Raw genomic sequence first — 27,787 nt, forward strand, 5'->3', positions numbered from 1 at the left:
TTGTCAAAGATCCTAATCCCACCCCCTGGAAAAAAATGTGGTAGTAGTCTAAAATTGGATAGCTAGGGGAAAAGTCCCTGGGTTTATATGTAAAACTTAGTAATAATCGCGTTTGTGCCAGTTCGTGTTTTGTTAGGTTCGAGATGTGTTTTCTGGTCTGTGTTGAGGCTGCAGTTTCCMCCTCGTTTGGTACAAACCCCACGAAAACGGCAGAGCAGCCCTTTGGAATTGCTTTTTAAATGCATCTTCAGTAGGGTCTTCTAAAGTTTATCAAATAAGAAAACTATGTTTCGGTTTTGTTTGGGTTTTGTTTCTTTGTTTTGGTTTTAATTCTTCAATGTTTTAGACAGTTTCCGGGTGCAGGCGACGTTATGTGTTGGGGGTTTTTTCGTTTCTTTCCTCTTAATGCCCGCTCCCAGACTCTYGGAGATGTGATTTCTATTTAAGCGGATGGGGGGTGGGGAAGGAAGAAGAGTATGTTTTGGTTTGTTTTTCTTTTCCCGGGGAAACCTGGATGTCTTCTGCCGCGGGAGACCCCTCCCAGCAGGGCCGCGGGAGGCACCGCCGGCCCCTCTCCGCTCCAGTGGCCGAGGTGGTGCCTCTCTCAGCGGCGGCCTCTACGCAAGGCCGGGGATCGGCGGCCTAGTGCTGCCAGTCGGGGGAGGARGCGAGCGAGGGCTTCTGCGCTCACCGTGTGGGAACCAGCCCYAGGATTTAGTTTTTCAGATGAGGCAGGGGAATGCGAGCTGCCMCCCTGGGTGGGCAGGAAACCAAGAGCGAGTGGCTGAGAGATGGGCAGTGTCACCCCACTGCCCTCTCCTCACTCCTTGGCTGCACTGCAGTGGGGGCAGAAGGGTGGCCTGTCACACATGAAGGTGTTATGTGTGGAACAAGGCTTAAGGGAGTGGAAAATGGGCTCATGTGGGCTGAGGTGGTTGACTGAGGCTTTTAGCCCCCACCTACACCCCACTCGTGGGGAAACTTAGAGTCACTGCTTTTATTTTTGCTGAGGAATGAGCTGGTTGTTGCTACCTCGCTCTGCATTCACTGGGTGCAGGGAGCATTGCTGGGTGCAGCTGGTGGCATCCCAATGACCCCAGTGGTGCTGCAGAGCAGCAGTGTCTTTGGTGGGATGCTGGGATGTGAGATGGTGGTGGCCAGAGCAGGGAGGTGTGGAGGTGTCAGGCATGGTGGGCACAACATGGTGGTAGGGAATCCAAGAGCTGTTGGCTGTGAGAAGCACTCAAGCCCAGGGAGTGGGACATGGCAGAAAGCAGCTGCAGGACTGAGCAGGAGCCAAAGTTTGTAGTGGGCTGTGCAGCTTGTTCTTTGTYTGACGAGGGCCCAGTCATCTATTCTGCTGCACCACTGAGGTGRCCAAACTGCAGCCAGTGAAAGACTGTGGTGCAGACCAGTGTAGCCTTTTTCCTGGGGAGCTCCACTCTCAGCTCTACAACCTGTCACTTGCATTTCAGTGTACTTATTTCTGGYTGAAATGTTACCGTCAATGCCTGGAAGTTGGTCAAGTGTCAACTCTTTGCCATCTCAGAAATACAGCATGAAAAGCRTTGCCCAATTTCAGCTCTGGCAGAGTTATGAATGACACCCGTGTCCTTGATGAGATAAATTCAAGTCTTTACATTTATCTTGTGTTTCTACCATCTACCCATCTAGAGCATATCCACCCAGTTTGTGGTTCAGTCACCCAGTTCACTGGCTCATGCTTCCTTCTGAAGAAGGCAAGGAAACCATTCTTCCTATCAGTAGCATTTTATTCCTGTCTGGCAAATGGTTTGTAACTTATTGAGGAACTGTGAATAGAGTTCTCTCTAGATGCTGGACCAKAGAGGATAAGTGTCTCTGGACTGAAAGGATAAGAGCTTTGCAGTGGGGATATAAATACTCAGGATTTGAATTTTGCTGGTGATTTGAGTGGACAGGTCTGGACAAAGAGATTTGGTGGGGAGGGAGAAAAGGGATGCTTAGACACAATGCTGCATAAAATGCTTTTGACTGTGTTTCTAAAAATACTTAAAATACCAAGAAAACAAAAGCTAAACAAGCTTTGTACTTAAAATTAATTATGTAGTAGCTGTGGTATAGTGTGCAGCAGAACTGAAGTGTTGCTCATGTGGGTGGCTCACTGTGTTTTGGGTTTGCTTGGTGTAATGAGTGCATGGCTTGGTCTGAGCGTTAAATGAAACACAGTGAARAGGCTGAAACTCTGTGGGGACACAGAAGTGACTGAGTTTGCTGTTGAGGTGACAGGGGAGGAGGTGTGAGGAGCAACAAGAGGAGTCTGAATGGCAGCCTCCTGCAGTGGTTGGGGCAGGCAGTACAGGAAAGGAGATTGCTGGTGTGGAGTCACATTGAAGGAGAAAGAAAGCTGACTGTTTCTGTGAGGTGTTCAAGAAGTTGTTGGGGCAGCAGCACATGGTGTACACTTTGAASGTGTTACCATGAGGAGCTGAGTCTTATGTGCAAAGTCATGACATAAGCCTTGAGGTGTGACAGAACTTTAGCAGAGAAAGCTGATCACCCAATTGCACGGAGGGTGGAATATGAGACAGTACCAGGGAGCAACAGAGGGGAGATCAGGCCTGTGGTTTATGTCTAAAGGCAATGGAGGGTTTTGTGTTGAATATGAAGGTAGAACTGCAGAGCATAAATAACATGCAGGGCACAGAAGGTTGCTTTTTACGAGGGTTTTATAGCAAGTATCAAACTGTAGCTGTGTATTGTGAGACTTACAGAGATACAATAKGTTGGTCAGCTATCCGTATGAAGCAAGGGTGGAGATACTCAAGTTGGATGTAGTGGTAATGATGGTGAGGAGAGAAAAAACAGAAGGGGGACTTCGAGGTGCTAGAAGAGTTGGGTGACTAGAAAAGAGACATTCTGTAGCAATTCCCAGTAGTCCTTTAGCTGCACTCCAGGTGTGGGTCAGTAACTTTGGAATGCCCTTCTCTCTGGGCTAGCAACAGTAACCAGTTCTTGCTGTAACATAGGAAGTGGTTCCTACTGCTCCTCTTCTTCTCTGTTCTCTCTTACTTCCTGTAAGAGAATTTGCAAATTCTTTGCAGAATTTCATACAAGGAGAAAAATTGAGTGAATTGCCTCTCTTCCTTGTCTACCTCTCAAGCCTGTCTGCCCRTATCATTAGTGATCATATTAACCTCACACTCTCCTTGTTAAATTTCCTTCTTCCTGAYTGCTCATTATCCAGGCTATTTATCATTTAATGCAGGCCTTCTGTTGGTGGTGTACTGAAATATATCAGCGCTTCTCCATCACTTCTGTTAAAAGCATTTGTAGAGATGCTGATCATCACTTGTCTGTTGGCTTTCTTGCTGCACTGCCCATCCTGTTCCAAATACAACTGCTTAAAACCTCCTAGCTGCTGCTTGAACCKTATTGCTCTCAGATTTAATGTCTGATGACTTACAAAGTGCACAGTGACAMTTTCAAGCTCTTGCTTCTTTCTGCTGCCACTTTTTTCTGGTCTTTCTCTCACTTCAGTCTTTCTCTGTTCCCCCAACTCTTCTTTTCAGTGACGGGCAGGTATCAATTCTACATTTTGCGTGGCACAGAGCACAATCAATAAGGGCATGCTGAGTAGTCAAGATTGATTTTTATGTACCTTAAAGGCCCCTTCACCCTTTTCAGACTGAGCATGCCATTGACACTGCAAGATACCTTAGAATGATAGGGATAGTTTTAATGTAAAAGGGAGCTGGATGACAATGCTCTCCCAAGTTGTTGTAGTGTAGAGGTAGAGAAATTACTTTAGTTTTTCTTGTATCTTTTCAGAGGCAAWCCTGGGCTTGGAAGGTACAGTGTCTTCATCTGTCTCATCTCAGTGTTTCTGTACTTGCTGCCTTTGTCCCCCAATTCCTCAAATTCTGAGCATTATTTGTGGTCACAGCTGATTGATGTGAAATTTGCTGTCACCAGCAACTCAGTTTTGCCACGAAGTGTCATACTTTCTCCCCTGCATTATTCTTTTCTTGTGTGGCAGACCTGTGTAGMTTGGAGAAGGGCCACTGAGGAGCCATTCAAAAATTTGCTTTCAAACTGCAGAGGATGAYGTGCAGATAATTCCCTCTTGAGCCTTCCTAAGGTGATGCCTACACCAGTTTAAAACACTGCAGGATGGGGCTCTGTTCCGTCTCCAAAGGAGTGTTCCCCAGTCTGTGCTGCTCTTGCCTGCTGATTTTCAGCATGAAATCCCCATTGCATAGTTTCATTGCTGTCATTTTATGTAGACTACAGCAAGCAATTCCATCTCCTTCCTTTGCATCCCCCTTTGTGCTGTAACTCCATGTACCTTATGTACATTACTTGTTTCATATGCTGTTCAGTAAACCAGTTTAAATCTGTCCCAGATAAATAATGGTCAGAATTGCTTATCATGGGAAGGTCTCGGCACAAATGATTGCTGGTGCAGGCAAAGATGTAGTTGGGTTTTTTCCCTTTCCTAGAAGGCAGTCATGATAACAGTTGGTTCCCATTGCTTTATTCACTGGCAGCCCAAGTAGAGAGCTCAAATTGAAGTAATTCCTCTTTACCCATGTATCCTGTCAGTGGCATGTGAGAAAAAGCAGATGCTTGGTAGTGAGCTACTTGCCGTGCTGTATCTGCAGTGTGGATAAATCATGGGCTTTGCTGTTCAGGGCATCTGGTCTGGAGCATTTTGTTAGTAGTAAATTCAGGCACAAACAAAATACTGTGCTGTTTAATTGCCAGCAAGACCTAAAATGACTCACTTTGTGTTGTTTTCTTTTWCTTCTTCCTCTGCAGCAACTATAATGGAGAGAGAGAAGAGGAAACAAGAAATAGAGAAAGGACTTCAATTCATTCAGTAAGTGGACAGCCTCAGTGTTCCCTGTGGATTTGGAGGCAGTTGTCTTTCTATTGAGGATTGCAGGAACTGAGGTTTTCCTATTCACTGCATGGGAAAGAGATACTGGTTCTGAGGATTTTCACTGTGATTTTTCAGGGTGTTTCTTGTCCTGCTAGCTCTCTAAACTTGAAATTCAGTATTTTCAGTATCCTTGGGTTTTGTCCTCCGCTGCAGTTCCACGATGATCTTTATAGTCAGCATAATGTTAATAGTACTTGGACCTTCTACATCATCTTCAGCATGAAGATCTCAAAGTGCTCTCAACAAGGTTATCCCATCTTTGTTAGAAGGGAGACAGTGTTTCAGTTCTGTAGGTGGAAAAACAAGGTACATAACTTGTTAGGTACCCCATATGGTGCATATAGGAAAAATAGATGACCTGGCCTGTTTTACAGTTGCCAACTTGGTAGATGTCTCAGATCACTCTTCTGTGAATATCATGTGGCCTTGTAGAGCTTGAAGTGGGTAGAGTTTGCTTAGGTAGCTACAAATCCAAGTTCTTTATAAAATACAGTAGTATTTCCCCTTCCAGTGTTTGAGTTAGAACGGGCCTCAAACTCAGGTCCAAGTTCTGTGGTGAGTAGGGAACTAATAAGATTGTAATCGGATTGGTTTGGGTTTTTTAAGGTCTTCTTTGAATTCTAAAATTRTTATACCTGAAATCTGTGTCTCTATAGCAGGACACCCCCACTCCAAATCTTCTATGTTACATATTTGTACCCTGTAGTATGGCCATGATATTTTCATCCCAGTCTGAGACTAAATGGGGCTGATAACCCAGTTTCAGATATATCATTGTGACGTTTATTCGGGTAGCACTTACAAAAATGCACAAGATTCTGGGGAAAARAAAATTTAGAAATATGAGGTCTAGTTTGTGTATCTGGGGTGTATCTTGCACTCTGAACCAGGAGCAGTGCTGTATGTCGGTTTATTTTGATATGAAAGTGGTAGTCCAAATTTATAAGCAGCATGAATGTTTCTTACAAAGCTATGACATTTCCTGTACTTAGTTTTAAGGAGTGATAAGATGAAATCTAAAAAATGTTTATTTTGTAACCAATAAGATGATGTATGCACTGTAGGTGAGAAAGGCTATGAAAGGTGCTAAGGATTCCTCTAGAGCCTATTGATTTGTCCTTGAAGAAAAAAAAATAAATAAACGTGGACCAGGCGTGGATGAATTGGGTGGTCCRCTTTGAAGAACAGAACCTTTCTCTTAAGTGTCAGTACTGTTGTTGGGTAGGTGTTATCCATACAAGCACTGACAGTGTTGTGGTGCAACCTTGGCCAAGAGAGTTGGAGTTAAATGGTCTCCTGAACCTGCATTGTTTTCTCCCTTCCTTTTGTTGGATGGCCCTAAAGGCATGTGGCTAAGTTAAGGCAGAGAAAAGTGATTGCACTTATCTCTGTATGTCTCTAGTATCATAAAGGATTTGAGGAGATCTTGGAGTGCCACTCTGGTGCCTCTCATTAGAGCCAGATGCACAAAAAATATGCCTGTATTCTTCATGGCAGTCTCTCATAGGACTTTATTAAAGATGGGTTTTTTATTTGACTGTCTGAAGGCACATTACAGAGGGTCCTTTATGCACAGAAAATAAATAAGACTCCTCTAATCTCAAGTCCCTCTGAGACTTGACCATCATTTGACATCACTATGACCGTCACTGAGCATGATGACCCCTAACTGTGTTCTCTTTGCCTCAGCTGCCTTTGCAGTGATAAAAGGCTCAGTAACTCACTGAGATCATCAAAAGAAGACTAGAAAAATGATCTCTTCATTGGACAAAAGCCCTTGGTTGCATGGATGCCTGTTTCATGAGTATTTTCTCTTCTTTTTTTTCAGGTCCACATTACCCCTAAGCCAAGAAGATTATGAGGTAATGGAGATTTTGTTTGTTGAAGCTGGGAGCCCTCTAGTTAGCAAGATTTGTTCTGTTGTGCAGCCATTAGTTTGCATACCAAAAGTGAAGAATGTGGGATGGTATGGCACCCTATGACTTAAAATTTTAAGGTTCTGACAGTAAGAACTTTCTGGGAAAGGAAAAGACACTTAATGTTCAAGCAGAATCTGGATTTTACTGAATTGTTCTCCTCTGCCAAAAAGTCTGATGTTTTACAGGTGGGTGGGGAGGCAAGACTGTCTTAGTGGGCGAGAAGTTTGCTAAAACATATGGAAAAAAAAGGGAAATTGGGAAGTCTCCCCTATCTCTGAATATCCTCTTGAGTCTTATTTGTTGTCTCCCTGCTGCCCAGGCCTTTTTGCAGAAGCTGGTGAGAAACTTGTTTGCAGAGGGCAATGATTTGTTCCAGGAGAAGGATTTCAAGCTTTCCCTGGTACAGTACGTAGAAGGGCTGAATGTGGCAGATTACGCAGCCTCTGATGAGGTGACCATCCCAAAGGAACTCCTCTGCAAGCTACATGTCAACCGAGCTGCCTGCTACTTTGCCATGGTGAGTGTCTTCCCAAGTCATCCCCAGGAGCGAGGGGGTCATCATGGTTGCAGTGCTGTGCAGTTGGAAAAGATGTCAAGAGGGGTTTGATTTTGTTTTTGCTTTCTCCCTGTTCAAACACTGGAGGAGATGGCAATACACAAAAAATATGTATTGTCAAAAATCTGATATCTCTTCACTATTGCACTGTGTCTTGTGAGACCAGAGGAAGGATGTGAAGAAGGGGGGACAGGCCTAAGGTACTGACAATGCAGTTCTGGTCCACACTGGTGGGGAATTAGTACTATCCAATGTCCTCGGGTACAGAGCGAGTGTTTCTCTGGAATACTGTTTGAATATTGCTCTGAAAGCTCTTTCCTCCTCATATGAGACACTGGAAGACAGTAGGAAGGCTTTGGGTCTTGAAGGAACTTGCAGTACCTACATGGAAAAGGATTCTGAAATACTCAGGCTCTAAAAGGCTGCATGCTTCCATTTTACTAAGGCATATAACAGCTTTCCTTTATGGCACAACCCAAAGCAGGCCCATCCTGTTTGTAATGACACTGATTCCCTGAAAATTAGCAAGCAGTCACATAATTAAAGACTTTCAAGTGTAACGTGCCCAAGGTAGAGGGGGAGACAGGATAAAGTTGCTCAAGCAGCCTTACTTCTATCACTCATTGACTTTGAAGTGTTTTGAGTTTTGCAAGATTTAACAAAATGTTCTATTAATGTAGGTGTGTTTGCACACTGGTCTGTGCATGAGGTAACATACGTACTCTCACCTGCCATTTGTATTCCAGTTTTCTGCTGAGATATAGAACATTTGCTTTTGCAGAGAAGTTGTTAGTCTCAGCTGACTCTAGGTGGTCTCTTCCATGCAGGGGTTGTATGAGAAGGCACTGGAAGACAGCGAGAAGGCTTTAAGTCTTGACAAGGAGAACATCCGAGCGCTATTCCGGAAAGCCCGTTCCTTAAATGAACTTGGAAGACACAAAGAAGCATATGAGTGCAATAGCAGATGCTTGCTSTCCCTCCCACATGTAAGTTTTTGAYATACAACTCATCTTGGGTTTTGTGGCTCCCAACCTTCCTCTCTCAATATGCTTGGTGTGTGGCCAGAGGACAGTAGAAGAGGAAGCTTGGCTATTCCTAAGAACATACTAATGCCCAGAAATTCYGCCTCTCTGACTCAAAGATGTTTGTCCTCAGCAACAGGGTTAGAAATGGACCTGTTTCTTCAGGCCAAGTCACCTCTTGCAGATATTGCCAGCCAGAGACACCRGTTAGTGACAGCAGGTTCGTGATCTGTTTGTGAAGAGCAAGCCCCTACCCTAACAAAAGGTGAACTAAGGCTGTGAGAATGTTTTAATTGGCTGCTTTTGTGTCTCTAATGGGAGTGACTAGGAGCATGCGRCAAATGGGAACTGGAGCTCTGGAAGGAAAACATTATGGTTTTCCTGTTTTGGATAAAAATGTCTCACATTTCACTTACTGATTGCTAAGGTAAAATGATCAAGCTTTTTATTTCTTGAGGAACATGCAAAGGTGTCCTTGACATCACATGTCACAGTTACTTTTATATTCACAGGTGTGTAAATTTTTGCATGCAAATGGGATTATCTGCACTTACTAGGAACTAAATATTTTCTTAATAGTGCTTTTGTTGAGCATCCTCTTAGGCCAAATACTGGACAGGAAACCAGACTGTGATTACATGGATTCTGGTGAGCAGTGTGCTAATTTTGGTTCTGATCCATCACAGTAATGCTGTACAAGAAAAATGCATCCACCTCAGCAGAAGTTAACTTTCCTTAATTGTGAGCATTAGAGAAGTAATCTTTGAAAGCATTGTTAGCAATTAGTTATTGCTTTTATATAGATTGTAAGTTCTAGTTTCTTTGACTTGGCAGAACAGGGTGATCAAAATAAATCAAAGGTATCATGCTTGGAACTGTTTTCTTAAAGGAACTGTTTTTTAAACAAACCCTTTGATTAACAAAAGCATCTAATGTATGTGTTCTTGTAAAGGCATATCTGGCTATATTTTACATTGTAGTCAAGCCATTTAATGTAATTTATATTTTAACAACATAATTATGGTTACATAGCTCCCATTATTATTTTTACAATCATTGTGGTCTACAGACACGTTATCAAACTTCTCTGTGGTAGGAGAGTTCAGCCTAAAAAACTCCATATTGAGTCATGTGTAGTCCCTATTCTAAATAATTCAGTCTTATAAATAACACACCCCATTGTCTTCTTACCTGCTTAACAGAGATTATAAACCTTCTCCCCATCAAAGGCAAGCGATGCTATCCATCATTTTACTCTTGTTTCCATTACCCTCYGGATCACATGAGTACTTCCATCTTGCGTTGCTGTAATTGCTGAGAACTTTGTTGTGGCCAAAACAGAGCCTATCTTAAAACTTCTGGTGATGAAGGATCTACCACTCATTTGGCTCACTGTCTAGTAGAGTTACCTCATTTCTGGGTGCAAATAATCAGTGCTGCTAGTTTGCAGAAGTTTTCATAATGGTGAAGTTAATACTCCTCTGTGGTATGCTTTTTTTCTTTTTTTTTTTTTTTTTGGTAGGTGCTGTGATTCTCTGATTCTGTGGTTCTGTGGTCAGGTCTTCATCCTTAGGAGACTGCTTGGGTGTTTGGAAGTCGGATTTTTTTTTTTTTTTTTTTTTTTTTTTTGGTATGGCGTGGGGTGTTTTAGAAGAGGAAATGCACAAGCTGGATTTTGTTTTCACTGAGTTTAGTGAAGATGGTGACAAGACTAATGCTGAGGATGTGGGGGAGTGAGTACACTCAAAGAATGGCACTCCAAATTGAAGGGAAAGTTACTGAGATGGTGGGCTTTAAGAACCAGAGGCTTCTAAGCTGTTGAAAGGAAAAGGACTCAGCCTGCAGGGAGAAGATTAGAAGGACCAGCATGGCAGGTAGAGAGAAGCTTTAAGCTTGAAGATGAGGGAGGACATGTTGGAACATTAAGGATGTCTATAACAATAGGTTGGGCAGATACTTTTTATTTTGAAAAGACTGTTGAAGTACTCTGGTATTTTTGCAATTGGAGAGGGAGAAAACAGAAGGAATCAGTTGCTGGTGATATATAAGTGTGGAAGACTGTGGCAGGTAGTCAGTCTGGGCAGAAAGCCCATGATGCTGTCTAAGTGGGCATGAGCACTGGGCATGGAAGATGGTAAATGCCACACAATAGGGAAAGCTGAAGGATCTGCTTGACTATGCTGAGGGAGTTTAAGTGGAGCTGGAGGCAGTCAAAATGCCTTCTAGCTAGTAAGTTGAAAACTGAGACTTGGTTTCAGCTTTAAAAACAAACAAACAAAACAGGCTAATGAGTACAGTCTGCATATCAAAACTGATTATTAACTCTGCAGCTGACAAGGAGGGAAGACATGCAGGCTCTTTCCCAGGCAKGGAGACCTTGCGGAAGCTGTATCAGCAGCCAGCCTTGGCAGCTCCTTCAGCCAACTTGCCAGCGGGACTCATGAACCCTGTTTTCGTGGAGTGGGTACTTTGTTGGAAGCAGATATTTGATTCTGATTTTCTGCAGCATTGAATGAGTGCTGAGCTCCTAGTGCAACTGCAGCATCTTGGCAGGACTGAATGACAAGAACACTGAGATCTTCCTGCACTCTCCTGGGGCTGCTCTGGAAATTATCTACCTGCTGCTGTCTAAAGTTGAGGCTTCTTGGTGCAACCYAGCGTGCATAACTGCATTCTTCTTTATTTCATTCTGTGTGGTACGAAGGCAATACTGAAAGTGTCCTGTCAATGGTTTCAATCCCCAGGATGAAAGCGTCACACAGCTGGGACAGGAGCTTGCCCAGAAGCTGGGACTGCGGGTTCGAAAAGCATACAAAAGACCTCAGGTATGACTTATTTTGTCTTAGAGGCTGTTCTTTGCTTGTGCAGGTTTACTTTTGCAGAAGTGGTAGGTGCTGCTCTGCAGTTCCATAGTGTGCACAACTTTGCAAACTCTTTAGCAGGCTGCTGGCAACCCTCCTTTTCCTGACCCTCTGACTCACTTTGGATTGATCCATTTCTAACCCTGTTGCTGCTGTATCGGCTGCCAGGATGTTTTCTGAGTCCCCAGCTGAGCCAGGCTGGTGCTGCGGCAGAAACTTCGGTGCAGTAGGCGCATGTGTTTTTCACAGGGGAGGGGTATGTGACCTGATCCCAAAGCAGCTTTTGCATCACAGTCCTCTCTCTCTTAAGGGATGAGAAGGGTGGGATCTTGTGCTGCATTGGAGGCATGGCTGGTTTTGTAGTGCAGTGGGTCATGAAGGTTCCTGCCCCATTTCTAGGCCTACACTTCTTTGTGATAGGGAAGAGGGTTGTGCTGTGGGAGAACAACAGGGACACACGCCTGACGCCAGTGACTGGATCCRTAACTTGGCTCTACACGAAGTGCTCCTGTGACTGGAGTACTGTAGGTKTTCGAATGTGTATCCTGGGATGTAGCTAGAGGGCGTCAGGCCACTGCTAGCCATAAAGCTGCCTTGGTCACGGATTTTGTTCTCAGGAGCAGAGAGCATGARCTAATAGTGGAGGCTGACATTCGCGTTTGCATCCTCGGCCCCGCGCGGCGGTGTTGTTAAACAAACAGCATGTTCCGCTTCCAGAGGGGCGCCTCTGTAGCGTGAGGTGGAGTGATTGGTGGGCGTCCAGTTTGCAGAGAGCTTTTGGGGTAAATCTAACTGTAACATGTTAATCCTCTCCCCAACAAACCTCATGTGTGCCTGCCATAAAAAAACTCGTTGATCTTATAGAGGCTCTGAACACTCCCAAATGATTCTGTCTCAAAGAAAGGGAAGTTTATGCAGAAATACTTTTGTAGCAGTTCACTGTTTGGCCTTGCCACATTTTTTGCTGGTGTCATGTTACTAGYCTGAGATGGGCTCAAACTACCTATATGTTAGAAATATAAAAGTTAAAATCTCAAAAATGCTTTCTATTATTTGAAATTTTGTGAYTGGTATTTTGATAACATTTTGCAATCTCTTGTGTTGAGTTTAATCTTTCATTCCAGTGCTGTAATGCCTTCCCTAAGTAGTMATTTCTTAATGAAAAGCAAACCCTCTGTTTCTCAAGGAAGTTTTCTGCCTCCTGGTTGTGGGTCAGATGTTCTGAAGTGTACAGAGCAATTTTATATCCCTTTTCAATGTTGACAAACCTGTACCCTTGGGTCACAGGGGAGTAACTTTTTGGGGTGGCTTTTATTTTTGGGCAGTGCTTGGAAGGGAACCCTACTGTAACCCAGATTTACCTAGATTATAACATTCACGGGCTGAATTCTGCTCTAAGACCTCTCTCTTCCTTGCAGCAGGAATTGGAAACATTCTCACTACTCAGTAATGGCATGTCAATCAATTCATCAAACCAGGTAGAGTTTGCATCCTGTGGTTGTTACTGTTTATAGATTATGCTGTTAAAATGCTTTAAAGTTTTATTTACATGCAAATTTATAACTATCTTATCAGTTTGAATTGTTTTATTTAATGTTTTCTGCTTTTAAGAAATATTGCCAAGARGTTAATTTCTTTGAAAATATTTCTGACAAATATTTGAAAATATTTCTACTGATACATAATTTTTTATGTCAGTAATTAGATCACTGAAGATGGTTATTTTTCTTAGTTATTGTGACTGTTTGCTTTCTCTTGCATTTTAAATAAATTTTTATTTTCAAGTTTTGCACTTCTAACAAGGAAAAGTAAGAAAGTGTAACTGTTGAGGAACGACACAGAATCAAATCCAGTGATATATTGAGCAAGATACATACACAGTTTATGTATTGTTTATATTGTCCTGGTAGATCTAGCTGGGTAGGGCAGTATACAAATACTAAGGTAAAATATAAGAAATTGCTGGTTTCCTTGTTCTACCCTGAGCAAAAAAAAAGCCCAACCCAACAAACAAGCACTTGCTGTTTTCACTGGCTGTTTGGTACTTGACAGTGCTCCTTAAAGAAAATAAACAATAAGACTGTAAATATTGTACTTTTGTGTCAGAAGATGGGATACTAAAGAATTCATTTACCTCTCACTGTTCAATGATTTGGCTTCACATGTTTCTAGGAAGGCAGTTGGCTTTCTTTAATAGTTATGCCTAGTTTTTAATTTGAAAATCCTTCCTTTTGTAAGAATTGAAAATAATGCAAAACCTGTTGTAGTAGATGCAATATCACAAGACAAATGCTTTACTTGTGTCTTTTTAAGCTTAAGCTAAAGGCATACATACATACTTACCTCTGTTTATGTTTCTGTAAAATATGGACTCAATTTATTCCTTGCCTTGAGCTCCAAGTCAGCAGTTGTCTTGGCAGAAACATTTTCCTGTTTTGAATTTGTTCGTGAAGTTTGTGGTTGTTAGATTGCAAAATATGTGAACTAAGAAAAGGAGCGTTGTGTAAGATCAGGCTAATGAGATCTCCCATGCAGTGGGCTGACCAACTGGTGTGTCTTGGGACTTGGAACATAGTGTTCTCATCCAYACAAGAAATACCCTATTCTATGCATGGCGTTGCACACGTGGTTGAATATTGTGCAGGCATGGGAGATTTTTCCAGCAAGAGTTTGTCTGCTGCTGAAGGTAAAAATGAATAGGTTCCTTGGATTAATGGYCTCCTAAAGTTCATTGGTTTTACTGTTCTAGCACAAAAAGAGGCCATAAAGGAAAAGAAAGGGTCATGTACATTTGGGAGTAGTAAAGATTCATCTGTGAAGTGTGAATGTCTGTTTAAAGATTAATTTCTCACAATATTTTTCCTCTCCCTTTTCCTACATCCTCTTTGCAGACTACTTCCATTGGATTGGGCTCGATAGATGACATTGAAACAGGTAAAGATACCTCCCTCCTCAGATTTTAGTGGCTTCAGTATGGTACATGACCAGGCTGGCAGGCTTGAGAGGTTCATCACCTGCATTTGTGTCTCTTCTGCGCACTCTTGACTTTGGTAACTAGGAGAAGGAAAAAGTGCTGCAAAGTGGTGCAAGGAGTGCATCTCTTGCAAAAACAGCTTTTTGTCCAGGCCCAGTGAGAGATGCGTCTGGGAATTAAAAGGGTCTGCTGAGGTACACAGCTCTCTTCAGTTGTGTTTTCTCAAAGCTGCACTTGGCAAAGCTTCTGAAACTCTRCTCCAAGCCAAAACAGTCAAGATAAAGTGAAGTTAAGGTTGCTTGTGCTCTGAGTGCAGGTGGTCCTCCAAAACATTGAGGTGGAAGAATTGAAAACAAAAGGAATTGGGGGGGACCCAGAGAGCCCCGAATTCAGGGTTGGGTACCCAGGAGAAGAAGGAATACTAACAGGGTTGCTTTTCTCATGCTTGACAAGTGATCTTAGCTCTGCCCCTGTACAAAGGCTTGCTACCTTATGTGCTGGAGCACTGAACTTGTGCCTCTGAGCACATCAGACTTTGTTCCTTTTTAAGGTAGCACTGCGTGTGAAGGTAGGTGTGAAGACTARCTACCACAAGTAGGAACTGCTCTTWCTATAGAAAGAAGTTAATTTCATTATTAGGGTACTTTGGAAAGCATGTTAGTTCTCTGTTCAATGCCTATTCAGTATCTGATTGCTACATGAGATCATGAGACCCAGTTCTGTGAATTAAGGAGTTTTTCACATTAACTTGCTGTGCTAAAATGAGCTGGACTCCTATTACAGAGTAAAGAATGACTGCATCCAGTAAGCTTTTCTTCTAATGTGGATTTGGTGTAACAGCAGCATGTCACCTTTTCTGCAGATCAGGCAGACAGAGCCTTTACTGCAAGGAAATCTTGGCAAAAGCACTGGAATTATGTATTATCCCATTGCCCYGAGAATGGTGTGCCACCAGGAGGGCTGGGGGATGGGTACCCTGAGAGTTTCAGATTCAGATTATTTTAGCAAGGTTTTGGGGATTTTTGGGGTTTTTTTTTTGGTTTTTTTTTGTTTTGTTTTTTTGTGTTCTTCTGTTTAAAGATGCAAATTCTTGAAGTCCTTTCCTCCATGTTTTACTTGAAGTCATGTGATTAACTCAACCCAGTTCTGCAGAGAGATCACAGGTCAGATCTAGCTCAGTGTGGCTATCGSCCAGCTAATGCACTGGGGAACTACTGCAGTTTTTGGGAAGTGGAGCTATAAACAGTRCTTTTAAAAGCTCTGTACTTGCCCCTCGGGGACTGGCAGGTGTATGGTCAGAGAAGCTACCAGCTGGAGGGGCTTGGTATGAGAGACTTGGTTGATGGGAGTGTATGGGCAAGGYCTTCACTGAGCTTATAATAAAATGTGGGGCTGAGTGTCATGGCAGTGGTAGAAATTAGTAGGTGTGGGTGTGCCTGTGAGCTACTCATCAAAGATTCTTTTAAGATGGACAGACATTAGGGGAATGCAGAAGATGCATGAGCATTCTGTCAGGAGAGTATGTGTGGGCATTGCASCTGGTGGGTCCTGAGGAAAGCAGGAATGGGAAAGAAGAGATAGGAAAAGAGATTGGACAGAGTAGAGTGGGAGGAAGTGGCTGAAAGAATGACAGGGTTTGGGTGGTCAGAGAGAGGGGAGGTGGCATCTTCCCTCTGCCACATGCAAAGTGGCAACCTGTTGATCCCTGCTCTTCTCCTTGCCCTTCACATGCTTTGAGCTGTGGGGGATCCCATGTTATTCTTTGACTTTTGGTCATGCATTCAGCTTTTCTGGGTCTGGGGCCTCTTAGGGTGTGTGAGTGCCTCTTTTCTTTGCTTCCCAGTCTGAGAGGAAAATGCAGGGCCTCCCTGATTCTTCAGAGAAAGTCTGAACTGCTGGATCCTTTGGGGCCCTGTCATTGTGCACCGTTTTGCTCCCCGCTGCACGTTTTCCCATCCCTTCCGGCATGTTCTAAATTTCTTGTTGGCCTCTGCAGGGATCTTGACAGTATTCCAGATTTAAACATCTGAAAAATGGGAAGGCACAAGCCATCCCTTTGTACTGCMGGGAATCTGGCCGAGCTTCCACCCATGAGGGAAGCTGGATGTCTGGCTCCCTGGCAGCTGGAGATTCTGCACCAAAGGGAGGTGACATGAGAGAAGTCATCGCAAAGGAGGCATGGGGTTGGAGCTGAGCCTGATTGGTGGGGTGGCTGCAAAACTAAGGACATGCACAGCCTTCCTTTGAGCTGCCTGTAGAAAATGTGTTCAGCTGCAGCACTGAAATCCTTCCATAAGGTACAACACGTGCTTTCCTTCAATGGCATGCTTGAGGATGTGGAGAGGGACCTGTGTCTTCCTTTGCCACTTGCCCTGCTTTCCTTGTCTTTTGTCATGGCTCAGCYTCCAGTGTCTTCCACAGTGATCTTTGCTGTGGTCCATCCACGTGGAGCACTCACAACATACACTGGAGGAAARGTTACAGGGGTTGGTGCTGCACTCCTGGTGGGTCTAAAGGGGGCATGTCTGTATGTGTCATCTCTTCTGTTTTGTTCAGGACTTGGGGGTTTGTTGGAATTGTTAGTTTGCTGAGCTCTCTAAGAAAGGCACCGGTATATTCCTGGGCCAAGGAACGTGTCTGCATGTAATGTGCAGACAGTAATAGAGCTCACTTGCCCAGTCCCTGATGGAAAGGGATGGTCAAATTGTCGTGGGGGCTGAGTGAACAGACAGTATGCAGCATTGCTTGCTGGATCAAGTTTTGTGTCTCTGAAGCTTGTCTAGTTTCTTTCGCAATCTTATCAGTCTTTCTAATAAAAAWTATTGTCTTTTCTTTCAAACTTTGCCTTGCTTTTATAGCCTTAGTCTGTCGCAGCTACAGTGCAGCCAATGGGATGTGGGTGGAGAAGGTAGCATCTTTGTCTTATTTATTTTCTTTTATTCCAGGACATCTTCACAGGGGCAGAATTAAGGTAGTTTGGGTGCTTGGTTTGAGAGCTGCAAATGTAATGCTGCATTTTCCAAATTTCTAACATTTGAACTTTTTTTAACCCTTTTTTTTTTTTTTAAGAATAAAATGCTCTTCTGTGAAAAATATCGCTTGCAACTTTAACGTCACTTAACAGAGGTTTATATTGCATGATGGGAACATCTTACTAGTTCAGTAATGTACTGGAGAGGGGAAGAAGCCTTAGGGAAAATCACTGCTTTTTTTCTGCCTTGACCCTGCYTCACATGAGTTCCCAAGGGGATGTTTGCTGCTCAGATGTTGAGGGGGTAAATGGACAGCAACCTTCCACATGTGGGTGTCAAGAAGGACTGAAGAGCAGGGAATTTACTTTGGTAAAGACAGCTAAGTGAGTCTGATGGGGATTTTTGGGACACATTGTTAGCGCAACCTGATCTGTACACTCAATCTCTGACTTTCTTCCCAACAGGGCCTTGTGTTTTTTATCTTCTTCCATTTAAGATGCCTGGGTTTTTAGAGAGGACATGCAAGTAAGCAGGCTTTCAGCTGGGATATCAAAGCTCCAAGGAGCAGAGAAAGCAGTGATMTCTGCCAAGTGCATTAGTGAGGAACATTAAGGATAACACCTGCTGCATGTGCTTGCCAAATCCTGACAGTCAGACTGGGCACTGGCCCTTAGAATGTATTTCAGCTATTGGCAAGCCATTGGAGACGGGGAACAAAAATGAAAGGGCAAGTACTCTTCAGACTAGAGCCTCTCTTCTCATAAAATTGGCATCCTTGGCTTTTGTGAGTTGTACAGTATTGGTTTTACCAAGTTGTGCTATTTTCCTGGTGATTAGCTCTGTTTCTCTCTCATCACAGACTGCTCTGTGGACCCGCAGTGCCTCCCAGCTCCTGTGGCCACCTCCATCCCTGTGAATGAGGGGCTGTCCCCTTTGTCCTCTGACTCAGATGCAAAGGGCTTGCCCACGTCACTTCCTGCTGCCAGCTTGCTCCCATCTCCAGACTGTGTACCCTTGCCTGAGAATGTGGAGGACTTCACAGATGGGGACATCATTGGGGAAGAACTAGACTCTCTCCTGGATTCCCTTGCCGAAGGGTCATCATACCCTCTAGTAAGAGTGGGCACTGCATGGGTCCCCTGCTTCTTTGTTCCAAATAGATTCTTGGAGGATGAGGATGTACATGCTGCCTCTCTCTCTCTGTAATTGTTTTCTCCTCTCTCTTCCTCTGGCAAAACTCATTCTTTCTTTTCTTTATTTCTGCTACTGTGAGTATATTAAGAGTCCTCCTCCAAGCCTGCTTTGCTGTGTGCAGCTTGTGGAAGCTGCCTCTCAAAAGATATCCAAGGTAGCCTTTCCCCTGACATCTCCTTCCACCTGGYCTCTCTTGTTCGTGAAGTTAAAGCAAGTCTGAGAGAAGAAATGAGTGTGGTGAAGCAGGAATGATGGATGTATTTTATACAGTGGGCATGCTCTAATTTCCTTACATTTTGTGCAGGTTGCACTCAGCCTAAGCACTTTGAACAGGTCTGGGAGTGGCAGAGACAATCTGTATTCATACTTACGTTGGATTTTAGTTGCCAGTGTTGCTGATGTTATGAGACACCTTGTGTCTGGAGGCAATATAGTGATKATCATGTTGGATGCCTCTTGAGCCAAAAAAGTCTTGCTGAGAAGTACTGAGTCATGATCATTATCCTGACCTCGGCACTGTGTGTACTCAGCTGCATCATTTCTTGACCTGAGCTGGTTTAAGTGCCCAGCACAGGGCACTGCCTTGCAGACTGGTGAACTCAGGTATCCCAACATCTCCTCAGGGATCCTGGTCCAGACTGTTTGCAGTACAGAAAAATTGGAAAGTCTGTGGCAAGTCTGCAGGTGGATTGAGCTGCCAGCTATCCTTTTGCCTCAGCTAGTACAGCATGCCTGTCAATGGGAGTCCGTTACTCTCTGTTGTCATAGTTTGATCCCAGTCAGCAACTAAGTACCAGACAGTTGCTCACTCACTTTCTTCCTGCCCCTTCTCCAGCGAGGAGGATAATATAAAAAACTTCAAACTTGTGGCTTAAGATAAGAACAATTAAATCATTAAAACAAAATAAAATACAATAATAACAACAGTACTAATAGAAAAGGAAAGACAGGGAGGAATAAAACCCAAGAGAAACAAGTGATGCCCAATACGATGGCTCACTACTTGCTGACCAATGCCCAGCCTTCTCTGAGCAGCAATTRATGACTCCTGACCAACTCCCCCCAGTTTATATTCTGGGCATGATGTTCTATGATATGAAATATCCCTTTGGCTTGTTCAGATCAGCTGTCCTGGCTGTGCTCTCCCCAGTCTTCTTGTGCATCTGCTCACTGGCAGAGCATGGGAAACTGAAAAGTCCTTGACTTAGAGTAAGCACAAGTTAGCAATAACCAAAACATCAGTATGCTAAGATTATATATAACATATATAYAACGTATAACGTTCTCATGCTAAATCCAAAACACAGCACTGTACCAGCTACTAAGAAGAAAATTAACTCTATACCAGCCAAAACCATGACATCTGTTTCCAGTCTCTGCTCCTCATTACTAATTTGCTATTTATCCTCCTTCTTGCTCCCCTGAAGTCTCTGGTCCAGGGCACCATTCCTACCAACCTGCCAACAGAGATGCCCCAGTTGATTCCTGTGTTTCCGGGGGGAACTCCGCTGCTGCCTCCAGTTGTGACAGCCAGCATCCCTGTCTCCACTCCTCTGCCACCTGCCTCCTTTGGCCTGGTGATGGATCCCACCAAGCAGCTCTCCTCCTCCTCTGTCCTGGATGCCTTCGAGGCCCCACCAGGAGGAAGTGGCAGCTCCACTTTAGATTCCCTGGATTCCTTGGATCTGCTTTCATACACAGATACACGGCTCGATGCCCTGGACTCCTTTGGGACAAGCAGGGGATCGCTGGATACCTTGGATTCCTTTGCCATTGGTAGGTGTGGGGTGATGAGGTTTGGTTTTGCCTTAGCTGTGAATGCAATCCAAAATTATTTCCTTCAGTGCTGAGGACATCTGTCTTGTAGCTTGTCTGCTGGTGTGGCAGAACAGGAATATATATGTAGAAGCGGGCAGGGAATGGTCTCGGACAGAGTAATTGATGATGTTTAGCTCAAAAGTAATAAGAAAAGTTGTATGTGTGTAATCCCAGATAACTAGTATGTGCATGGAGTGAAATCTAAAGAGGAGAAAGGAACACAGAGGTGTATAATGATGAATTACGAGATTTAAACCTGGCTTGGTGTCCAGAACATCTCCCCTGGCACAATTTGCTGTACTATAGCATGACACCATAAGCCTCGTCCTCCATGACTCTTTGACATTTTGCACAAGGTGAGCAGAATAGTGATGACCTTTTTAGATGATGTAGGACTTCGTTGTGCTGGRCAGAATGGTGGAGACCAAGGTAGATCTTTCCCATCTCTGGATTCAGAGCAATGAGTGTCTTCTTGAATGGGGCTCTGCACTCTCATGTCACAAGGAGAAAAGCTGTGGAGGATGGTGGGCAAAGACTCAAGAGTCCACCTGTTCAGGAGGGAGCTGGGCTTCTTCTTGGTTAACTTGTTCCCAGTATTGTGGTATATTGGCAGCAAAAGTATTTTGAGAACAGCAGATATTGGCCAGTCAGCACTTGAACACTCACATTCACCTCAGCTTTGGGTTGACACCTTAGGAATGCTGATGCTCAGCAGCACAGAGTTGGGCTCAGTAGGATTTCTGAGAATAGAAGGCCTTTCCTGGAGCTTTTCAAAGTCTAGACAGATGCTTTGGGAAGAAAGTATTATAACATTGTGAAATAAATAAAGCAAATTCATTTAATAAGCTTTTGTTTGTCCTTTTGTGAGTAGAACTGCTTCTGAGAGTGAAAATTATTCTTTTTGTTTTGTGGGGCTCTTTTCCCCTTCTTTTGCCCAGAAGAAACTAGCTCTCAGGAACTGCGACACCCACCTGGCAGCCAAAAACCAGCCCCAGTGGTGAGTGAGCTACTGCCCCATGCTGATGTCCCAGAGTGCTCTGGAGCCAAGGTAGTAGTGACTTGGGTGATGTAGGTAATTTGGGTCTCTCTTCTTACTCTGCCGTGGTGAATGTTGCCTGTCATGTTGTGGCAAGGCAGGTAAAGATTCCCCCAAAGTCAGTAGGAAGACATTTGTTCCATTCTTGTTTTTATCTGTAACTGAGTTACAGATAAATAACAGATAAATAAAAAGTGTGTTACAGATAAATTAYCATTGCCAAGGTAATGGTGTGACCAACATCATAGGGTCAACAGGGRATCATGGAGGCCAGTGTCTCATTCAGCGTCACATAATGCTGAAGGATGGGCAGAGTAAGGCAACTTTGACTTCAGGCCACTGGAGTTCATTGCTGCTCTCTGCCCCTGTGAGGAGGCTTCTCCAGATGTTCTGCCTCTGTCCTATGTCTCCAGTCTTGGAGAAAAAGAGGAGGAAGCTTGGAACAAAAGTTAATCTTGAAATCCTGTCACCTGCTGGCCCTATTAACATCAATGTGAATATCCCTGAAGATTGACTGATAAGCAGTTGTTTTTTCCTCAGGTTGGGATAAGGTTGATTTAAAAGTCTTTCATTGTGGATCAGGTTGTGATAGAAGGGATGGAAAGGAGCAAGGGGGACATTTTGTTCCGTGGCTCATGATAAAAAACTAAGGTCTCTAACCAGTAGGGCAAGAGGGCTGTCTTTGAAGCAAACATATCACAGTGTTCATTCTGTTTGAAAAAGTTGCATGCATCTCTTCTGGAAATGTCATTTCAGATGTGAACATTTTGATGAGAGAGGAAATGAGAAAGATTTTGAGAGACTGGAGCAGGGCAGGGGGTTAGAGAGGTTTCTTGCCCTCTTGTGGTTGCAGAGCTGAACAGAGAGGTACGTATGTTTTCACTCAGGTCAGCCTTGGTGGAGTGAGTCACTCAGCTGTGCCCAAGGCCACCGAGCACCTGCTGTCCCAGCCAGAACCAGTAATGCCCAACACGGCCCTGCTGGTGAAGAACCCCCTTGCATCTACTCATGTTTTCAAACAAGCCTGTCATATCTGCTACCCCAAAACAGGTGATGCATTTGCTCTGCCACCAGAGCACTGGCACAGACTAGGAACTGGTCTTCCCCAGGCTAATGGGGTTATTCTCTCTGGCAGGGCCCAAGGCTGGTGATTACACCTATCGGGAAGGCTTGGAGCACAAGTGCAAGCGGGACATCCTCCTGGGCAGGCTGAAGAACTCAGAAGACAAGACCTGGAAGAGGATCCGTCCCCGCCCAACCAAAACCAACTTTGTAGGATCCTATTATCTCTGCAAAGGTGATCTGTGGTAGTTGGTTGCCAGAAAGGGGCTGTGCCAGGGAGACAGGGAGGGAAATCTGTTYGATATTGCCTGCTGGCTGTAGGGTCTCCTGTGCCTTCAGTAGCCTCTGGACTGGATGGCTCAGTACAGTGAAGGGCAATGGGCTGCCATACTGTGGAGAGCAGGCAGCTTCTAAAGCTGGTGGAGCAAAAGTGTTCCGAAGGCTCGGTGAGGTGCTGCACACAGTCAAGCGCTCAGAGCTCTCTGCTGACATGGGTTTTACTGAGAATCTGCCTCCTGTGCACATGCTCACATTAGTTCCACTCAACCCAACTGCCCCACGGTAGGGCTGTTCTGCCTAGGGAAAAGCATTCTCTGCCTGCTCCTTTGCTCCAGCACATCCCATCATATGTGCAGGCACTGTGACCCCCTTGTGAGGCATGGGCAGTGGGAGGAGACAAGAGAGAGTTYAGTTTCTGACTGGGCCGCCCTGCCTGTGTGGTGGTGTGTGCTGTTTGTTGCTTTGTAGATATGCTTAACAAGCAGGACTGTAAGTACGGGGATAACTGCACCTTCGCGTACCACCAGGAAGAGATCGACGTGTGGACGGAGGAGAGGAAGGGGACCCTCAACCGTGACCTCCTCTTTGACCCGCTAGGTGGGATCAAGCAGAGCAGCCTCACAATTGCCAAGCTCCTCAAGGAACATCAGGGCATCTTCACCTTCCTCTGTGAGGTACAGAACTGGTGGGAGACGGCAGGCATCCATCATCTCTTCCGTGTGTATCTGGACCACTGATACGTTGATAGTTGCTACCACAAAAATATAATGGGATGACTTGCACAGCTGGAGTGCTGCAATGGATGGCTGTAAACTCCCTCAGGAGGGATCGATGAGGAAGGAGAGGCAGTGGGGGAGCCCTGTGTGTTAAGGGAGTATTTTGACTGTCTAGAGTTTAAGGAGGGTGACAATAGGTTTGAGTGGTTATTGATAAGAACTGGGGGGAAGGCCAACAAGGTGGGAGTCTGTTACAGACCACCCAATCAGGGTGAAGAGGCAGACAAAATATTCTATAGACAAATGGGAGAAGTCTCATAATTGTTGGTCCTTTTTCTTTTGGGGGACTTCAACTTGGCCAGTGTTTGCTGGAAGCATAACATAGCAGAGAGGAAACAGTTCAGGAGGTTCCTGGAATGCATGGAAGATAACTTCCTGACACAGCTGGTGAGGGAGGCAACTAGGGAAGGCATCTACTGGACATGTTGTTTGTGAACAGGACTGGTGGGTGATACGATGGTTGGAAGCCATCCTAGGCACAGTGATCATGCAATGATGGAGTTTCAGTTCTTAGAGAAATAGGGACAGGGGACAGCAGAACAGCCACCTTGCCATCTCACCTTCTGAAGGGCAGACTTTAGCCTGTTTAGGAAACTGGTTAACAGAGTCCCTTGGGAGGCAGTCCTGAAGGAAAAAGGAATCCAGGAAGGTTGGACATTSTTCTAGAAGGAAATCTTAAAGGTGCAGGAGCAGCCACCTATGACTCTGTATGTCCCAGCCAGTGCCCTGCTCCCTGAAGACAGTGGGCATTGTATGCAGCTCTGTAGGAGAAAGGAGTAGTTTCCGTCTTTAGCCCTGCAGCTGAACTAGGTTCTCACAGCTTCATGGGATTCCTGTCACTTCCTGTCACATGGAAGCCTGTCACTTCCTCTGTCTTGAGATGTTGCTTTGAATTGTAATTTAGCCCCAGTTACTTTAAAAATCAAAATTCCATAATGCAACAGATTCCCACTTGATGTCTGTGCAAAGCTACTGAGTTGGTGAGTTGGGGATTGTCTCATATCATCTTAATGCTCTGCAGCACATTGTTCCCCATGTTGGCAGTACATGTAAAGGGATGTGTTCTTTGCTGTGAAGTGGCTGTTCTTTTATTTCTTGCCATCATTTCTCCCTTGTTCTTGTTCTGTTGACTAGCAAGGAAAGAATATGCAGTTCTGACCAAAATTTTTCCAACCACAATGGAAAATACTGCTGAAAATAAGCCAAAAAATGTTGTCTGGAAGCTTTTCCAGAGATTCACTTGCTTTATTTTAAAACCCTACCACAAAGTTTTCACCAGACTTCTTTCAAACATTAAAATAGGCTGGCTCTGATTCTTCTTCCTCTTCCAAGTGAAGTGGCTCTGGTTCACTGCTCTCTAAGATTTTCCCTGTATGCTAATTCTTCTCTTCTCAGATTTGCTTTGACAGCAAACCCCGGATTATCAGCAAAGGGACCAAGGACACGCCATCTGTCTGTTCCAACCTTTCTGCAAAACACAGTTTCCATGACAACAAGTAAGTGAACAATTTTTTGTGCTGATGGGAACGATCTCTCACAAGTCCAGCCAGTTTAACTCCAGGCCTCTGGCTCTTTCTTCCTCTCCTCCCCATAGGTTCCAATCATAGGACAGCTCAAATAATTGTAAATAGCCCTGTGGGCTTTACCCTGCATGTTTGCTCCTGGTGCTTAGGAATTTCAGGCATCAGCAGAGCCCTTTGGAGTCAGTYTGTTAAGTTTTCCATTGACTTAATTTGCCTTTCAGTTTGCCCTTTACAAGATGGTCRAAACAAAGATCCTCTAGCTCAGGATCCTGCCTCGGACTGGTAATGAATATTTAGGAAAACAAGTGTAACAAACATGTCAAGTACATAGTGCGATTCCTTTCAGTTCTTGGCAACCTGAGACATAGGGACTTGCTGAGCCAGAGGAGTTGGTGTTTTTGTTGAGTATTTTGAAATGTGATTTTTGAACTTAAGCAGAGCATCACCCATGTGCTGAGGATGAAAATAACTGCAGGTCAAATAAAAATTGCTTGATAGGGTGGGAGGGCAGGGGTTTGCTTTTCCCAGGGGTAATCTGTCTCTCCCAGAGTTGATTTGCTTGTGTCCTTTGCCTGCCCAGTCAAATGTCTGGATGTCATGTAAGGAGGAGGTGGAGAGGGTTTGATTCTCTGGTGCTTCCAGGTGTCTGGTCCACATTGTTCGTTCCACCTCCCTGAAATATTCRAAGATACGTCAGTTCCAGGAGCACTTCCAGTTCGATGTGTGCCGACATGAGGTGCGTTATGGCTGCCTGCGTGAGGACAGCTGCCACTTCGCTCACAGTTTCATTGAACTCAAGGTCTGGCTGCTGCAGCAATATTCAGGTGAGTGTGATTTGGCTGGTGTTGTGTACACCTGAGTTTTTTCCAGTGTGTACCCAGGGCCAGTTGAGAGAAGAAGAAGATGATTTGGGAGTACTGAGGAAGTGTAATTTGCTTGTGCTTATTACTTACTCTGCCTCCTCAGGGACACAGAAAAGAGGACCAAGGTATTTTGTGAGGTGATTTGGCCCGTGTGCCTTTACAGGAACAATGCTATTATAATTTGCAGACCAGAAAGCCTATCTCATGGGACCACCTGAATATTAAAATGATAATTAGGTAGAGCTGAATCCTAATAGGTGTTTGGTGCTTAGATCTTGTGCAAATGGCAGTTGGACCCCTGAGTGAGCATATGCTGTAGTGTGAATGGCAGCATGCTCAGGTGACAAAGCAGTTGGTTATGTGAAGAGGCTGTGCATCTCCAGTTTCTCAAAATAAATTCACCAGTGGTGGGAAATTGCAAGATTCTTGGTGTTTTCCTGAAAAACCTTTGATAACATGCCTCAGGAGAGGGTTTTACAGAAATCTTCTTTGGGGAAGTCATATAATGACACTGTTACATTTGGCACTTTCAGTCCTTTCTCTTTGTCTCTGTCTGACGTACTGGAAGTTTCTTCTGGCTGCTCTCCTGTTGGCTGTGTAGATACTGGTACACCCGCAGTGCTACCTACATGTTTTTTTCATCACAGGGCCTCATTTAGTGGAACACCCAGCCTGGTAATGGGAGTACTTCCGAGAGAAAACACATTGTGGATGTTTCTCACCATTCTTTGATGTCAGAATTGATGTTCAGTGCAGTCCTGRGCCTTGGCTTCAGCTCATGAAGGACACTGATGAACAATTAGCACGCTATGGCAAATGCCATCTTTTATTCTTTCCATTTGCCTTCATTTACTTAAGGCCTCAGGAAATTAAAAAATTACAGCTCTGGAGTTCCTGAGATAGCATGTTGCTTGTGAGTTGTGGGCCACCATTGCCGCCCTATATGCTTGTAATACTGCTCAGTAGAGTACTCAGTACAGTACAGTAGAGTACTCTGGGCACTCYAATATTCAAGTACCTGCCTCTTTTCCCCATCCCATGGTTGGTTTATTTTTGTTGTTTTGGTTTGGGTTTTTTATTTGAAAAGCTTCTTTGCTCTCTTCTTCCTTCTCTTTTTGTTACTTCGTCTTCATCCTGCAGAAGAAACTGACCTTTCTTTTTCTTGCCTTTTTTYACTTGAAGAAATTATTTCAAAGGGAAAGTTAAGGAGATGAAACGAGCCATGAGTTAAGCTGCAGAGGTAGTCAGTAAGTCTTGTGCTTATTTCTACCTTTTCCTACAATAGAAGAGCATTATCATGCGTGGTTTTTTTTCCTACAGGGCTGTATGTATGAGCCTGCTTTCCTTGTGAGTTTGCCTTCCTGGAGTGGTAGTTTATTACCTCTCCTAAGTGTAGCCTTCATTATGAAAACCGAGATGAAAGGTGGTTGTTGCCATTCTCTGGAGAAGTTTCATTTGGGCACTATTTGCTCAGCAAGAATAGGAAGAGGGCAGCTTGCATTTGAACTTCAGAGCCATTTGAGCATTTACAGAGTTTTTGGCTTTGTTCATGGGGATAAAGGATTGTATTGGAGTAAATGTTCCCAAGATCTGAAAACTGCACAGACAGGACTATTTTCTTGTTCACTGTGGCTTTTCACAGACATCTCTTGCTATCTTCTTCCATCAGTAGTAATAACAGACTCTTTGTTTTCACTATTGATGTTGCAAAAGATGCTGAAATATTATAAGTAATCAACACATGAGCCTTTTGGTTCACAGTTAATTTCTTTGTGATAATTCATGCTTTGGAAAGCTGGTAGATTGGAAAACATCCTTTCACATTTGGCAGGGTTTTTCTTTCCCAACCACGACATTTCTATACTGTGTTGTTGAGTTAGTTCAGACTTCTGGAACTGGAAGAAGGCAGTCACAAGAACTGCATTTGAAATTCAGTCTTCTGACAAGACCTATATATGTTTCTCCCTTTGGTTCTGCACCCCAAGGATCACAGGTGTGCCGAATGGAG

At 44.2% G+C, this 27,787-nt stretch overlaps 1 protein-coding gene across 5 annotated transcripts in view; it reads left to right on the plus strand.

Annotated features, from left to right (window-relative positions):
• Nucleotides 1–4,804: 4,804 nt before the first annotated feature.
• ZC3H7B (zinc finger CCCH-type containing 7B) overlaps nucleotides 4,805–27,787 on the plus strand; it is a 36,825-nt gene continuing 13,842 nt past the window's right edge. The window contains exons 1-15 of one of the 5 annotated variants that reach the window (XM_057388992.1): nucleotides 4,805–4,861; nucleotides 6,753–6,786; nucleotides 7,163–7,360; nucleotides 8,227–8,385; nucleotides 11,166–11,246; nucleotides 12,701–12,760; nucleotides 14,174–14,216; nucleotides 18,088–18,341; nucleotides 19,850–20,198; nucleotides 21,179–21,288; nucleotides 22,164–22,326; nucleotides 22,412–22,573; nucleotides 23,086–23,291; nucleotides 24,789–24,889; nucleotides 25,559–25,740. In XM_057388992.1, the coding sequence (XP_057244975.1) occupies nucleotides 4,809–4,861; nucleotides 6,753–6,786; nucleotides 7,163–7,360; nucleotides 8,227–8,385; nucleotides 11,166–11,246; nucleotides 12,701–12,760; nucleotides 14,174–14,216; nucleotides 18,088–18,341; nucleotides 19,850–20,198; nucleotides 21,179–21,288; nucleotides 22,164–22,326; nucleotides 22,412–22,573; nucleotides 23,086–23,291; nucleotides 24,789–24,889; nucleotides 25,559–25,740 (2,155 nt within the window). In that variant the 5' untranslated portion in view covers nucleotides 4,805–4,808. The remainder of the gene's footprint in view (nucleotides 4,862–6,752; nucleotides 6,787–7,162; nucleotides 7,361–8,226; nucleotides 8,386–11,165; nucleotides 11,247–12,700; nucleotides 12,761–14,173; nucleotides 14,217–18,087; nucleotides 18,342–19,849; nucleotides 20,199–21,178; nucleotides 21,289–22,163; nucleotides 22,327–22,411; nucleotides 22,574–23,085; nucleotides 23,292–24,788; nucleotides 24,890–25,558; nucleotides 25,741–27,787) is intronic. The other 4 variants (XM_057389011.1, XM_057389004.1, XM_057388998.1 and 1 more) reach the window with 4 other exon arrangements.

The sequence above is a fragment of the Malurus melanocephalus genome, unplaced genomic scaffold (genome assembly GCF_030028575.1).
Source record: "Malurus melanocephalus ecotype Western Australia unplaced genomic scaffold, MMel_1.1 scaffold_17, whole genome shotgun sequence".
NCBI lineage: Eukaryota > Metazoa > Chordata > Aves > Passeriformes > Maluridae > Malurus > Malurus melanocephalus.